This window comes from Rattus norvegicus, chromosome 3 (genome assembly GCF_036323735.1).
Source record: "Rattus norvegicus strain BN/NHsdMcwi chromosome 3, GRCr8, whole genome shotgun sequence".
NCBI lineage: Eukaryota > Metazoa > Chordata > Mammalia > Rodentia > Muridae > Rattus > Rattus norvegicus.
In genome coordinates, this window is record NC_086021.1 from 128,822,387 (window position 1) to 128,838,945 (window position 16,559).

The 16,559-nt window shown below is 41.9% G+C and overlaps 1 protein-coding gene across 5 annotated transcripts in view; it reads right to left on the reverse strand.

Annotated features, from left to right (window-relative positions):
• Nucleotides 1-16,559, reverse strand: part of Catsper2 (cation channel, sperm associated 2) — a 20,115-nt gene continuing 3,556 nt past the window's right edge. For 2 of the 5 annotated variants that reach the window (XM_017591949.3, XM_008762187.4), the window contains exons 3-13: nt 16,254-16,427; nt 16,010-16,078; nt 13,492-13,664; nt 12,859-13,014; nt 12,463-12,587; nt 5,832-6,010; nt 5,526-5,625; nt 5,233-5,256; nt 3,473-3,888; nt 2,965-3,132; nt 3-135 (exon numbers count right to left, since the gene is read on the reverse strand). In XM_017591949.3, coding sequence (XP_017447438.1) covers nt 104-135; nt 2,965-3,132; nt 3,473-3,888; nt 5,233-5,256; nt 5,526-5,625; nt 5,832-6,010; nt 12,463-12,587; nt 12,859-13,014; nt 13,492-13,664; nt 16,010-16,078; nt 16,254-16,427 — 1,616 coding nt within the window. In that variant the 3' untranslated portion in view covers nt 3-103. Of the gene's footprint in view, nt 136-2,964; nt 3,133-3,472; nt 3,889-5,232; nt 5,257-5,525; nt 5,626-5,831; nt 6,011-12,462; nt 12,588-12,858; nt 13,015-13,491; nt 13,665-16,009; nt 16,079-16,253; nt 16,428-16,559 lie in introns of all 5 variants that reach the window. The other 3 variants (XM_063284284.1, XM_006234860.4, NM_001012220.1) reach the window with 2 other exon arrangements.

A 16,559-nucleotide genomic window follows, 5' to 3' on the forward strand; every position in this document is an offset into this window, starting at 1 on the left:
TATTCATTAGCAGTATTTATTAGATATTTATATTTTAAATTCTAATTATTTTCATCATTAGCTTTTGCTGGCTCCAAAGACACAGGTGTCATACACTGTGCCTTCACTTGTCTTCAAAATTCATCAGTGCTTGAACTGTAAAGAAACAAAATGTGAGGTCAGAAGGCTAAGAATGTTTGAACACATATGTTTGGTAAAGGCCCTGCTTTCTGAGTTCCAGATTCCCATACAAATCTTGACTAATATTTACTCTAAGGCACTTAAATCTATCTTCTCTTTACCATAAAAATGCTTGTCAAGATCTGAGCTCTACAATCTTGGAAAAATAAATATCATGTATTTTCTCCATTTTCATTTCCTAGACTTGATACAGACACATAAAATCATGCATGTATGTATGACATGAAAGTTGAAATGAAGTTGCCTATGCGACAAAGAGAACTAACAGAGACAGCAGGGTAGCTCAGCAGATAAAGACACTTGATGCCCAGCCTGAATGTCCAAGTTCAGTTCTCAGAACCCATAGAACGGAAAGATAGAACTGGCTCTCAACTGTTTTCCTCTGACCTCTGCATGCATTCGGTTCTCCACAGTAAGAAATGTCAAAAGGGAGGGGTGATCTCCTGGGAGGGGTAAGGAAGGAAAGGTTCGAATGTGTGGAGGATATGGTGAACATGTAATAAACCCTCATATGAAAGTTAAAAATAATTTTTAAAGATCTGGACTCAAAAATAATGTTTTATCTGGACTCTAAGCTAAGTATGGCAAAACACACCTTTAATCCCAGCACTTAGGAGAGGGAGAGGGAATCTCTGTGAATTCCAGGCCAACCAGGTCTACATAGTGAGTTTCGGGCCAGCAAGAGCTAAAAGACTCTGGGAAAGAAAGAAAGAAAGAAAGAAAGAAAGAAAGGAAGAAAGAAAGAAAGGAAGGAAGGAAGGAAGGAAAAGAAAAGAAAGAGGAAAGAAAGAAAGAAAGAAAGAAAGAAAAGAAAGAGGAAAGAAAGAAAGAAAGAGGAAAGAAAGAAAGAAAGAAAAGAAAGAAAGAGGAAAGAAAGAAAGAAAGAAAGAAAAGAAAGAAAGAGGAAAGGAAAGGAAAGGAAAGGAAAGGAAAGGAAAGGAAAGGAAAGGAAAGGAAAGGAAAGGAAAGGAAAGGAAAGGAAAGGAAGGTCAGCCAGTCTACTGACCTGGGCTTTGCTTTGATAGATGAGGCAGGAGATTGCTGGGATTTGAGATTTGCCTCAGGTGTGTAGCCTCATAGTGAAGAGTTAAGAGTGAGATCCTGGGGGCTGGAGAGATGGCTCAGCGGTTAAGAGCACTGACTGCTCTTCCAGAGGTCCTGAGTTCAATTCCCAGCAACCACATGGTGGCTCACAACCATCTGTAATGGGATGCTCTCTTCTGAAGTGTCTGAAGAGAACTACAGTGTACTAACATATAAATAAAATAAATAAATCTTTAAAAAAAAAAAAAAAGAGTGAGATCCTGACTCAAAATCTGTAAGTTCCTTCCTACTGCTTCTTACCATCTATCCTGACTCCTCCTACCAGGGGAGGGCCAAGAAGAGCAGAATTAACCCCAGTCAACACTGTGATACAGACAAAGATGGTCTCTAAAATGCTGCCGGAAATTTCATGGCACATACATGGGAATCAAAGGACAACTTTCAGAAGTTAGTTCTGTCCTTCCAGTTATCAGGTTTGGTGACAAGTACCTACTGAGCCATCTTGCTGACCCCTAAATGCTATAAATTCCTATGGCCTTTCTGTGGCATGATGCACACATGTATATATATACACACGCACACAAACCCTGCTGCCTAATTTCTCAGTTTCAATTATGTTCATTTTAAAAGGATATAAGAAAGGAAATTCAGGCAAAACTAAACAATATTTAAAAGGGCAGGAGGGATGGCAGTGGTTAAGAGCACTGACTGCTCTTCCAGAGGTCCTGAGTTCTCAGCAACCACACGGTGGCTCACTACTGTCTGTAATGGGATCTGATGCCCTCTTCTGGTGTGTACTTACATAAAACAAATGAATAAATCTTAAAAAAAAAAAAAAAAAAAAAGAGGATGGAGGGGCTCAGCATTTAGAAGCACTGTCTGCTCTTCCTCTGGGTTTCATTCCTAGCACTCAGAATGAATGCTAAGCATTCATAGACTGTAATTTAATTCTAGGAGGATCTGGTCCTTTTTAACCTCGGTGGGTATCAAGCATACATGTGGAGCAGAGGCATACATGGGAGCAAAATACCAGTACATATAAAACAAAAAACAAAAAACTAAACAAAACAAAACAAAAACACCCAAACAATCAACCAATCAACCAACCAAAAAACCCATCTGTTCCCAACTCACAGCTTATGGGTAGGTGTGTGTGTGTGTGTGTGTGTGTGTGTGTGTGTGTACATCTTTTGGGGATGGAGTAGTGTTTACTTTTTCTAATTCTAGCTCTTCAATGTGACACACCCCTCCCCCCGAGCCCTACCATAAGCTGAAATGTGGCCTTTAAAGAGAAGGGAATTCACTGCAAAGTTCAGCAGGAACCTACCTTGGCCTGATTCTTAACACTTGCAACTGTTAATAGTATCCTAAGAATCAAGTTTTCAGATCTTGTAAGACTTGAGCGCCCTCTGGTGAAGCCAAATTTCTAGCTCTTCTCTAAGTTAACTGTTTTTGATGAGGGCAGGTGATTGAAACAGAGATGCTACTTCCTTATACTTAAAAGCTCCTGGAGAGACGGCTCAGCGGTTAAGAAGAGCACTGACTGCTCCTCCAGAGGTCCTGAGTTCAAATCCCAGCAACCACATGGTGGCTCACAACCATCTGTAATGGGATCTGATGCTTTCTCCTAGTGTGTCTGAAGACAGTGGCAGTGTACTCATATAAATATATAATAAATAAAATCTTAAAAACAAACAAACAAACAAACTCCTGGACCCCATGACAGCCTTATATCCTCACCTGCAAATTCTTGCAACCTCTTGCGCTCCTCTAGGTTATACTGAAGGCTTTCCAGTAACTCAAAATATCGGAAAAGCGAATCTCTGGGCCAAACAACACGGTCATCCTGATCCATATCCATTAGCCCAGGCAGGTTCTCATGCACAAGAGTCTCCCAGTCCAGGTTTTCTGTGAGGAAGAATGATCCTTTAAAGCATGTCTAAGGCAGATGCAGTGACACACACCTGCCATTCCCAAGCTTGGGAGGCTGAGGCACTAGGCTTGCTAGGGTTAGTATATAAGGACTTCCAAGCTAGCTTGGGCTATGGTGTAAGTCTGCAAAAGGGAAGGAGAAAAAAGGAGGAGGAGGCAAGGACAACCTGTATGTCTTACATTTGCCTACCCTCCCAGAATTTGCAGCATAAGGCAGGAGAATTGAGTTTTGAAAGCATCCTTGGCCACCAAACAATGACTGTGGGTCTCATAACAAGAGGAATGTGACTTCAATGGAAGGAACCATTCTTCGTACCAAGGTAAGTATCATCGGCTGCAAAGGCTTCATCATGGGATGAAGAGTTGGGAGGAGAACCCGGGTAGGCCTTTTCTTTCAACTCTTTTTGTACTTTTTCATTTTCAGCCTTTCCAGCAAAGCTTCTCTCAGCATAACTTCTCTCCACAAAGGTTCTTCCGGAATACACTTTCTCGGTATACCCTTTCTCTTCATCGTTTTTCTCTTCATCGCTTTTCTCTACATCACTTTTCTCTTCATCGTTTTCCTCTTCATCACTTTTCTCTTCATCGTTTTTCTCTTCATCGCTTTTCTCTACATCACTTTTCTCTTCCTCGCTTTTCTCTTCCTCGCTTTCCTCAGCTTCGCTTTTTTCCTCATCAGTGGCCTCGGAAGTTTCTGTTATGTCTTCGGAGACCTTTCCTTGACTGGTTCCTCTGTGCAAATAGAAAGAAATTTTATTGCTTCAAATATACTTGCAAGATGTGGCAGTCCACTTATTATGCTAGTCCCGAGCCTGGCATCCTTAAAGCTTTGATTTACAGCTTTAAGAGTCAAACTGTACTCAGATTCTAGGTTGAGGAACCTCCCAGCTCAGTTATCCCCAATGTATCTTTCTTAACTGCTCTTTTCCTTCTCACACTAGTCCAACAGAAAGCCTGTATTTAAATATAAATCACCTGATGCAATTCCTCTGTTTGGCTTCCACTTATTATAAATGATTCTCAGAGCCTACAGCAATCTTCTCTAGCCCTGCAGAATCATGCTAGGGGTTTGAATGAGCAATGATCCTACAGCATCATGCATTTGAGCATTTGGTCCCTGGTTGGTGGCACCATTTGGAAAGGTTGTGGAAGGGGAGTTTTGCTGGAGGAAGTATGTCCCAAGGGACAGGTTTTGAGAATTTACAACCTTGTCCCACTTCCAGTTCACACTCTCTGCTTCATGCTTAACAAGAGGTGATTTCTCAGCTTGATGCTCTGGCTGCCATTATTCTACTCTCTCTGGAAACAGAAGCCAAAATAAACTCCTCCTTCTGTAAGTTACCTTGGTCTGGGTGTTTTGTCACAGCTGCCGAAAAGTAGCTAATACGTAATCCACTCTTTCTCTGACTTCATCTCCTGTTTTTCATTTTCTGCTCCAATTGCACTGGTCAATTCTGTTTCTCAAACACATTAGGTGTATTTCCAACTTAGATTATTTGTAGCAGCTCTTCTCTCTGCCACTAACACTTTCACCATACACACTCAGAAATCTCACTGCTTTCAAGACTTTGCTCACATATTACTTTTAATGAGGATGCCCTGTTTAAAACTACAAGCCATAGTCAGTCATGATGGGTAAAGGCATGCACTACCATGCCAAACCTAGAGTTTAAAAAGAAATTGAGGAAAAAGAACCTCCACAAAAACAAAACAATCGGCTCCAGGTGGTGGCACCTGTGCTTATCCCAGCACTCAGAGGGAGATGCAGGAGGAGCTCTGTGACTTCAGAGTTAGTCCTCAGGCTCCAGGATAGTCAGGACTTCAGCCAAACAAACAATGCTGCCACATCTTCTCTTGGTTTCCTAGAAGGATCTCTGTCACTAATTTAGAACCTATCAGAATAGCCTAGGATGATCCATCTGCAACCATATCTGCAAAGACCCCTTTTTCAAATAAAGCCACACCCGTGGGTTTTAGAAAGTTAGAAAATAAACATTTAATGTTGGAGGGCACCACGGACTCTCTCTCAGCAAATCTTCATCTTTGACAGTTTCTACCATTTACGCCTCATCTTACCTTAGTGACTCAGATTGTTGTCTCCTACAAAAAAAAAAAAGTAAGAAAAGAATTTTTAAAAAAGCCACAAGTCAGCAGAAGTAATAATGTTACTCTGTGTAATAATAAATAAGTGTAAGAAAAAGTAATTCAGATCTATAAGGAAAGAAACCTAAGCCATGAAGGGGAGTAGAGAAACACCCATGGCACATAAAGAAACACTAGAATATGGCCTACTCTACTCACAGAGCCAAGGAAAAGAAACAGGGAATGAGTCGAGAAATGACATTGGGTTTGAACATGCAGAAGCTGACCTCTGGATAATCCGTCGCTTGAATATGTCAGCCTTATACTGAACCTCCAGGTGAGTCATCTCCTCATGCAGCTCATTTCGGATATTCTGAAAGTTAGTAACTGCCCCCCCAAGGGCCATTAGGAGTTGGAAGGTGATGGTAACTAGACTAAGAAGAATGCTTACATGGGGAAAAACAAAGTGAAATATCTATTCCAATATCCAAACTTCCTTGCTACACTGGGTTCTCTACCAATAGTCCACCGGCCCCAGTTGCCAGTGTCCTCCCACCATCCCTCATATGAAGTTGTACCCCCTCTGTGCTTACCCATCATGGCTACTATGATGTTTCGAAAGATAATGGAACCAAGCAACAACCAAAGGATCACATAGATGCTGCTAAAGACACGGCTAGCTTCTGGCACCTTCCAGACGTCCTGAAGTACTGCATACCAATGATCCAAGGTGAAGAGGATGAACACTGTCACCAGGGAATTTAGTAGGTCCCTACGAAAGCAGAGTGTGAATATACAGAAGCAGAAATCTAAACTTGGTTTTGGTTTTGGTTTTGAGTCTCACTGCGCAGCCCTGGCTAGACTGGAACCCTATGTGGACAAGGCTGGCTTTGAACTTGGAGGTGAATTCCTGTCTTCATCTGGCCTCATTCTTATTATTTCATTTATTGGTTTTGGGGGGTTTTATGAGACAAGGTTACTCTGTGTAGCCCTGGCTATCTTGGAACTTGGTCTGTAGACCAGGTTGGCCTGGAGCTCAGAGATCCACCTGCCTTCTGCCTTCTGAGAGCTGGGATTAAAGGCGTGTACTACAACCACTAGGCTAGCATCCTTACTTTCTTTAATTAATTTACTTATTATATATAATACATTGTAGCTGTCTCCATGCACACTAGAAGAGGGCATCAGATCTCATTACAGAAGATTGTGAGCCACCATGTGGTTGCTGGGATTTGAATTCAGAACCTTTGGAAGAGCAGTCAGTGCTCTTAACCGCTGAGCCATCTCCTTCTTATTCTTAAAGTAACATAAAGGCATTTTTTTTTAAAAAATGCTTTGAATTTAGCTCATTTTCTATCATATTTAATACTTTCTAGCTTATCATTATCCAGTCTGTCTTTATCATGCTCCCCTTTATCATGAATAGCCTATAAATTTCTCTCAATACTCCATTAGTCCCAGGGCTGCTATGTTTTTAATAAATGCATACTGTAGTGATTCTTCACATTTTTATTTTTGCATTTACTTATTGTGTGTGCACATGTCTGTGCATGTACATATACATGCCACTATCAGGTTCAGAACACAGAGGATGCCTTGCAAGACTTAGTTCTCTCTTCTACTATGTGGGTTCCAAGACTGATCAGATTATCAGGTTTGGTGGCAAGCACCTTTATCCACTGAGCCACCTTGCTATCCCTGACTGAACTTAAATCACAAACTGTGGTGGTTTGAATATGCTTGGCTTAGGGACTGGCACTATTAGAGGTGTGGCCTTGTTAGAGTAGGTGTAGCCTTGTTGGAGGAAGTGTGTCACTGTGGGGTTGGGCAATGAGACCCTCCTCCTAACCACCTGGGAGCCAGTCCTCTCCTAGTGGCCTTCAGATGAAGGTATAAAACTCTCAGCTCCTCCTGTTTCATGCCTACCTGGATGCTGCCATGCTCCTGCCTTAATGATAATGGACTGAACCTCTGAACCTGTAAGCCAGCCCAATTAAATGTTGTCCTTGTAAGACTTGCCTTGGTCATGGTGTCTGTTCATAGCAATGCAAACCCTAGCTAAGAAACCAACTAAAACCTATTTTCTAACCTCATGATTTATAAGTATATGAATATTTTAAAATTTTGTATATGGATATTTTACATGTATGTGTATATATATATATATATATATATATATATATATATATCATATGTATACTTGGTGCCCAGGATGGCTGGAAGAGGGGAATGGATCCCCTAGAGTTTCAGGTGGCTGTGACCCACCATGTAGGTGCTAGGAATTGAACCCAGCCATCTGCTAGAGCAGTTCTAAACCACTGAGTCATCTCTCTAGGCCATCGTTTTGGTTTTTTTTTAATTATTCTGTGTATAAATGTATTGCCTACTTATATGTCAATGAACCATATGCATGCCAAAAGAGAGAGTCTGATCCCCTAGAACTGGAGTTAAAAATGGTTGTGAACTGTTATGTGGGTCCTGGGAATTAAAACTAATTTCTCTCTAAGAGCAGCCAGTGCTCTTAACCACTGAGTCACTTATTTAGCCCTGATCCTAATTTTTAGATTAATATATATATACGTATATAAATAAATATATTAGAAGAAATTTAACAAACATTCCCATCTAATCGTTTCTGGTGGTGGTGGTGGTGTTTGGTCTGGTTTCTCTGTGTAGCCCTGACTGTCCTGGATCTCTGCAGACCCTGTTGCCTCTGCTTCCCAAGCTCCCGGACTCCAAGTGCACCACTTTTTTAACAGTCTATATTTGTTTCATAACAGCATCAAGTGTTAAGACAAACAAATGTGTAACAATGCCACATAAAGACTAGTAACATGGGCTGGAGAGATGGCTCAGTGGTTAAGAGCACCGACTGCTCTTCCAGAGGTCCTGAGTTCAAATCCCAGCAACCACATGGTGGCTCACAACCATCTGTAATGGGATCTGATGCCCTCTTCTGGTGTGTCTGAAAACAGCTACAGTGTACTTGTATACAAAATAAATAAATAAATCTTTAAAAAAAAAGACTAGTAACATACACAAATAAAAGGTGTAAGTTTACATACTTATAAGTGTACTATTAGGGGAGTAGGGGCTACAGTTACATCATAGAGCATTTGCTTAGCATGTCTAAAGGGTTTGATAGGCAGCCTGAGAAAAATACATAACTTCCTGAAATCTTTTGTCCCCACAAGGAAAGTATCTAAAATTCTCTTCTTCCCTACTTTGTTTCCCAGATGCTGGGTTTTTAATTTATTTATTCTGTGACAAGAGTCTCATCATGTAGCCCTGGAACTCACTGCATCATCCAAGTTGGCCTGGAACTAGTAGCAGTTCTCCTGCCTCGGTTGTCAAGAGCTAACAATACATGTATAAGCCACTTTACCCTGCTGCAAACTGAACTTTTCACAAAAGTCTATGTTGAGTCTACAGCTGATAGCCAGGCACGTTGGTTCATGCCTTAGTACCAGCACTCATAAGGGAGAATCTCTGTGAGTTTGAGACCGGCCTGGTTTACATAGTGAGTTCTAGGATAGCCAGGGCTATATAGTGAGACCCTATCTCAAAAAAAAAAAAAAAAAAAAAAAAAGAGTGGAGACGAAAGCAAGGGTGGTGGTGCGCACCTTTATTCGTAGCATTCAGGAGACAAAGACAGGTGGGTCTTTCTGAGTGCCAGGCCAGCCAGAGGCAAACAGTGGAAGCCTGTGACCGTCCATCCCCCACCCTCTACCCTCCACCCTCACACAGAGTTTTTCTGGATAGCTCCTGCCTCTGCCTCCTGAGTTGCTGGGAGTGAAGGCCTGTGCCATAATGTCTACTGAGACCCTGTCTTTAAAAGAAAAAAGATGGAGCTATGCGTTATTGTATATACCTGTGATCCGAGTGCTTGGAAAGTGGAAGCAGGAGGATCAGAAAAAGTTCAAGGCCTTGTCTCAAAACCAAAATGAAATAAGCAAACCAGTCAAGTGAAAAAGCCAATGAAACAAAACAAAATACCATAACCACAACAAAAACCACTCTATAAAAAACCAGTATTTGTAAGGCCGAGATGGGAGACTTGCCAAGGCCAACCTGGGCTATAAAGTAGGAGGATGCTTTCTCACAATAAAACAGAACAAATCCACTTTCAATATATTGATAAGAATAGATTTTATGTATCAGCTTGTACAAGATAGTTGTGTTCCAGGTCAATTTAGCAAGAGCTCTTCTTTTTAAAAAAAAAAGAAAAAGAAAAAAAAGGTTAAGAGCTGGGAGATGGCTTAGTGGTAGGGCACCGGTCTAGCATGTGTGGAACCACACGTTCAAGTTCCACTAATACAAGAAAAGGAAAAGGAAAGGGGAAAAAGAATAATTCTAGGGGCTGGAGAGATGGCTCAGCGGTTAAGAGCCCCGATTGCTCTCCAGAGGTCCTGAGTTCAATTCCCAGCAACTACATGGTGGCTCACAACCATCTGTAAAGAGCTCCGATGCCCTCTTCTGGTGTGTCTGAAGACAGCTACAGTGTACTTATATATAATAAATAAATAAATCTTAAAAAAAAAAGAATAGGTCTAAATCAAGAAATTCAAATGGACTTTCTTCTAGCAAGAAATGTTTTTGACATAGAGGTCTTATAAGGACTGGATGGTTGGCCTTTGAGACAGGGTGCCATGTAGCCCTGGAACTTGCTGTGTTGCTGAGGATGACTCTGAATCGACCCTATCTCCACTTCCTAAATGCTGACAGTTCAGGCATGTCCATCACAACTGGCCGGGATTACCCCTTTGGATGAGAATGTGTAAGTGCCTGTGTAATACCCATACTTAGAGACAGTGGTTCAACTAGTGACTATGCTTGTGAGCCGCAGCAACATTTAATCATTTGTTATACTGTAGCAAATGTTTAGATGTATTACTCAATCTATCCTCAGACTCTTGAGTTAGTACTGCTATTATGTAATATGTATGTTGAGGGGGAAGGCATGCCACAGCACAAATGTGAAGGCCCTTTTGGAGTAAGTTCTCTTCTTCTACCTTTATGTGGGTCCCAGGGATCTAACTTAGTTCACTAGGCTTGCATGACAAGTGCTTTAACCTCCAGTACCACCTTGCCAGCTCTATTCCTCCCTCCCCCCAATGACAAAAACAGTCTTACAACACACGAATAAATGTTTCAGGCTGTGCTCCCAGCAGAGGATACCTTAAGGAAAAAAAAGCACATTACAGGCCAGGCATGGTGCCACACGCCTTTAATTAAGCACTCAGGACACAGAGGCAGGAGGATCTCTGTGAGTTAGGGGCCAGCTTAAGTTCCAGGACAGTCTGAGGTACATAGTGAGATGCTGTCTCAAGCAAGCAAGCAAGCAAACCACTGTCTTGCCTTCTTAACTTCTCTAGTCCTTCATCATTTTTAGTTGGAAACATTTTGTAGCTGAGTGACAGCATGATCTGACCCAGTTTTCTTGGCATTGTTTTAGAATCTTTTCTGCATCATCTAATATAATGTTCATGCGCTCATCAGCGTCGATAACAAACCCATGTTCACTTGCTCATACATCCAAGCCTGAATCTAAGATCTATTTTCCAAGATCTGAAGGTGAGGTTGGAGACCATTACCCTCAGCACCTTCTGTCCCTGGCCTTGGTCCACCATGGTGAAAGTCACGAAGACCTTATGTTCTTCTATTTCTTTTCTAAGTTGCTGTTGTTGCTGCTGTTTACTTTTCTGATACAAGGGATTGAATTTAGGACCTTGCACATGCCAGACAAGCGTCCTGTTCCTACATCTCTGTACCTTAGGGGGAAGAAAATTATTTTTTGTTTTTCGAGACATTATTTCTCTGTGCAACAGCTCTGGCTGTCCTGGAACTTGAATTTTAGACCAGGTTGGCCTTGAATTCAGAGAGATCCACATGTCTCTGCCCCCCAAGTACTGTCCTACTACACACAGATAAAAATACTTTTTAAATTTCATGTGTATGCACATATATGTGCAGGTGTCTCCTCAGGCCAGAAGGGAACATTAGATCTCCTGAAAGTGGATTTAAACCTGATGTCAGTGCTGGGGACTGAGCTGGAGTCCCCTGTGAAAACTGCATTTAAATTCTTAAACCCTGGGCCATCCTCAAAACTTTTTTTATAACAGGATCTTCCTGGCAACCCGATTGTTCTGGATTTCACTAAATAAACTGAACTGGCTTTGATCTCGTGAATAACCCTCTTGCCTTTAACTTCCTGAACATATTACAGTTATCTGTTACATACAGTTTCCACCGTTTGAGTTTTATTTTGAGATAGGCTTATTATGGAAGGCCTTGGACCTGTGAGCCTCCTGCTTCAACATCCTGAGTAGCAGGGATTACATAAGTAGTCCATGGACCTAGCTCCATTTTCCCAAAGAGGTTAACTAAAGTCTGGGGATGTGGCTTAGTTGGTAACCATTAGATCCTAGGTTCACTTTCCAGCACCACATAAACAGGCGTAGCAGCCTGTAACCCCAGCGCTGGGGAGGTTAAGGCAGAGTGATCAGACAGGTCATAGCAAATCTGAGGACAGCCTGGGATATGTGAGATACGCCCTCTCTCTTGAAACACAACAAACAACAAGGTAACTGAGTTTCAAAGCCAGGCTTACCAACTGGAGTATACTGTATTTAAAGGTACTAGATGAGAAAGTATTTTAATTTGTAGAGTTTCAAACAAAACCAAAAAAACTCCACTTGTCCAGGAATTAAGGCCAACAACTGAGAAACTTATTAAACTCAAAAACTCTGTACAGCTAAGATTTATTTATTTCATATATGTGAGTATCCTTATGTACACAAAATAAATAAATCTTTAAAGATTTCATGGATCTGAGTACACTGTCACTGTCTTCAGACGCACCAGAAGAGGGCATCGGATCCCATTACAGATGGTTGTGAGCCACCATGTGGTTGCTGGGATTTGAACTCAGGACCTCTGGAAGAGCAGTCAGTGCTCTTAACCGCTGAGTCATCTCTCCAGCCCATAAATAAATCTTTCAAAAAACAAAACAAAACAACAACAACAAACCCTTAAAAGCAAAGGAGCCTGAACGGGTTGTCTGAGGCCCAGTGTCAGGGCTGTAGTACTTATCAGGCCTGTGTTTCTTCCCTTTTGGTTCTGTCCCACTCTTACTCTAGTTTTCTGTATTGCTGTGCTTTAAATGGGCTTCTCAGTGCCAGACAAGCCTCTCCCTTCTTGAAGGCCAATCTCAGCCGTGCTTACGAGAAGAACATGTTGTACTCCAGATTCTCGATAGTTGAACGGGAATATTCTTTGAAGAAGTAGACACCGGCCACAGCGAAGACGTAGAAGAAGATAAGCAGCAACATCAACAGGAATGTCATGCTCTAGAGCCAGAGCCAAGCCAGAGGTAGGTAAGAGAAGGCTGGTCCCCATCAGCAGCCCAGTCTAGCCCATTGGGCTGTCCCCACCAAATACAGACAGGGCACCTCTAAATTACGTCACTTTACCTCCTAGCCCTTCTCATACAAGAACACTTTAAAGAACTTTTCATGACCTTCTTTGACTATATCAAATATTAAACCCATGCCTTTCTTTTTTTTTTAACCCATGCCTTTCTAATGTGCCCCCCACCCCACTTTAATCAGTTTAAATTACCTTCAGGGCCCTGACGAGAGCCAAAAGAATAACTTTAATTTGAGGGAATCGTGCAAACAGTTTGAGAGACCTCAGCACCCGAGAGACCCTTAGCAGTTGGAGCCACACAGAGTCCGCAGAGACGCCTATCAGCACCACAAACTCAGGAAGCAGAGACTGTGGGAGACACAGGCAATAAGTAAAGACACCCAAAGGACCCAGGCTACCCCTTTCCCACCCCATCTTCTTTAGAGTTCTCTGGGTGTTATCTTTGAATAGCATGCTCTATGGTCTGTTTGCTGTTTAGTCTTTTTATACTAACCTGTTTAAGCTATGTACTTCAACTTTGTTTAGATATTTAAAAATGCAATGAAGCTAGGGCTTATCTCTTGAGTTGTTACAGAACATAAGATAATACACATAAAATACTTAAGATAGTGGCTGGCGTTTACTGTTCAGTAACTGGCAGATGTTATTTTAGGGGTTGATGCTCCTAATGACAACAATTTCTACAATTACTTTTAGTTTCAAGGGGAAAAAAAATCAAAGCAGCAAATTAGGTAAACATCTCTACATTCATTCTTGAAGGTTTTAGGAATTTCCCTAGGCATATTACTGGTCCCTTTAACTAATCCTAAGAATATCTATTCTTACCAACATGGTAACCACAAAGTCAAAGACACTCCAGGCATTCTTCCAGAAGAGAAAAAAGCTGGCCAACCACATTAGAAGGATCTCTACAATGAAGCTAAGCAAGATAAACCAATCTGTCACCTCCAAAGCCAGCTTCAATGGCCACAGACTCGTATTTGTGGAGTTCATCAATTCTGGAAGGCAGAGCAAGGGAGAGACGGAGATTAAGTGAGCCACTGAATAATGAGGGACAATTGCTTATAAACCAGCATGGAGACCACTACTATGTCATTTCTCTTGGAATTTCTCTCTTTTTTAGATTTTCTTTTTATGGATATGAGTATTTTACCTGCATGTATGTATGTATGTGTACCACATGTATGTTTGCTGCCTAAAGTCAGAAGTCAGACTGTAGTGGGACCTGGAAATCAAACCTGGATCTTCTGCAAGAGAAACAGTGTTTTTAACTGCTGGACCAGCGCTCCGGCCCCTGAGTTTCTCACTGCACTGTTGCGTCAGCCTTTGTAATACAGGGTATAAATTATCCATAAAGCAACAGCTACACTTTACCTCTTGCTAATGGTATAAATAGTAGTTGCAAGTCACAACCCATTCTACAGTCATACAGAGACTACAGAATTCCCTCTTTATCACACCCTGCCATCTGCCATACTCTTAAGTTTGTCCTAAAGTTGATAGGAAAGCAATGGGTCTTGAAAATATAGAAATATAAGATCAAGTTTTTTAAAAAATTTAAATTTTGAATAATTTCAAAGATGTCTCTTACATTGGTGTGTCCAGGAAGATTTTTTATAAAGATTTTTTTTAATGTACAGTGTTCTGCCTGCATGACAGAAGAGGGCGCCAAATCTCATCATAAATGGTTGTCAGCCACCATGTGGTGGCTGGGAATTGAATTTAGGACCTCAGAGGAGCAGTCAGTGCTGTCAACCTCTGAGCCTGGTCTCCAATCCCCCAGAATAAGTGTTTGTGTGTTTTACATATGTGAGTACACTGTTGCTCTCTTCAGGTCAGGCTCGGGGGCAAGTAGCTTTATCCACAGTTTGCTGCCCTTCCCCAAGAACTTCTGTAGACTGATAGAAGTATCCTCCATAATGGCAGCTCCAACTATAAGAACTATACCTAAGTGGCCTTGATGGCCTTCAAGACTTATCTGGTTTCCACTACTTTTCCTAAATTTGCTGTTGCCTCAAGTATGACAATAATTTAGGAAAGTTAGCATATGAGAATCATTCCTATTTTACAGAAACGAAGTCTTTTGAGGGAGCCTTTTGTTTTGAGACAGTCTTCTGTAACTCCAGCTCCAGGGACCTGACATTTATTCCTGGCCTCTGAGGGCACCTGCACGTGCATGTGAGCCACACGCTGAGACACAAAATAGATCTTTTTAAAAAGTATAACCTAGGGTTGGGGATTTAACTCAGCGGTAGAGCACTTGCCTAGCGAGCGCCAAGGCCCTGGGTTTGGTCCACAGCTCAAAAAAAAAAAAAAAAATGCAGTGTGACAGCTTCCAGAAGTTCAGATTGGTGTCTAGCCTGATCATCAGAGAGACTTCATCCAGCAACTGATGGGAGCAGATACAGAGATCCACAGCCAAACAGCAGGTAGAACTCAGGGAACATCACAGAAGAGGAGGCGGAGAGAAGACTGTAGGAGCTAGAGGGGTCTAGTACAGCAGGAGAACACAGCCCAGAATCAATTAGGCAGGGTTCTAGGGACTCACAGAGACCAAAACAGCAGTCAGGGAGCCTTCATGGGTTTGCTGTAGGCCCTCTGCATGCATGTTGTGGTTGTATAGCTTGGTGTTCCTACGGGATGGATATAAGGGGTGCTGAAGGCCAGGCCTGGGGTTTTGTGAATGCTAAGAAAATGCACTGCCAACTTAGTTAAATCCCTAGCTCTGCGCTGGGTGTCTTTGAGACAGGGTCTCACCGCGTAGCATAGGCTAACCTGAAACTTATCAAAGTCCCCTACCTCTAAAGGCAGACACCAGCAGTGCTGACAGTAATCCCAACTCTGGATAGGTGGTTGCAGGATTTAGTATGAGTTCTAGACCAGCCTGGGCTATATAGCAAGACTGTCTTAAAAACATAAAAGAAAAAAATTGAAGTAACTATTTTAGACTAGTATATTATTGCATATTATATTTTATTATTTTCTTTTATTTATTATATGTTTTTTATTATTTTTATCTATTTTCTCTTCTAATAATCCTGACCATGGTTTCCCCTCCCCTCACTTGTTCCAGTTCCTCTGACACAGCCCCTGTCTACTACATCCATTCCTCCTCCATTTCCTTCAGAAAGAGGAATATCAAGCAAACGGGGTAAGGTTCAAGGTTATCCTGATTACATATAGAGTTCAGGGCTATTGTAGGCTACATGAGACTCTGTCTCAAAAGATAAAGAAATAAATCTGTCCCCATCACAATGAGATGATGTCTGAAAATACAAAGTAGTCAGGCCAGGAGAGAACTGTCTTCCACATACCACCTTTGTCATCCAGCCCCAGGTCTCACCTATTTCGACCATCAGCACAAAGGTATTCAGAAAGATGAGGGAGATGATGAAATTCGAGAAGATAGAACCTGTTTTCTTTTAAGGAAGCATGTTGACGGAGTGCTTTCTTATTTATGCAGCTTAAATAATAACGACAACAATGTCAGGTACGAGAATTTGAAGGAAACAGTTTGAGAGAGGAAAAGTAACTGACTGACAGAAAAGGAATAGCCACGGACAAAAGCAAGCGACACAAAAGGATACTGTCAAGAACCCATCCAGCCCACAAGGAAAGAGGTGGTCTTCCACCGCACCGCACTCGAAGTCTGCTCAGCAACCGCTGGGCATGCGTAATGTGCCCCATACGCCGCGCCCTTATGGAGAAGCGCACTAGCTGCTCCTGATCTCCTAACATGAGTTTCTTCTGACAAGCCGGATCTGTAACAAAAACCGGGAAAGTAATTGGAGATGCCTGTTGTTCAGCTTGAGTCCACCAGTACTGGCGACACCTAGACTGCCTTCACATCTCGCCAGCCTCCCCCCACAAAACAGGATAGTAGATAACAGACC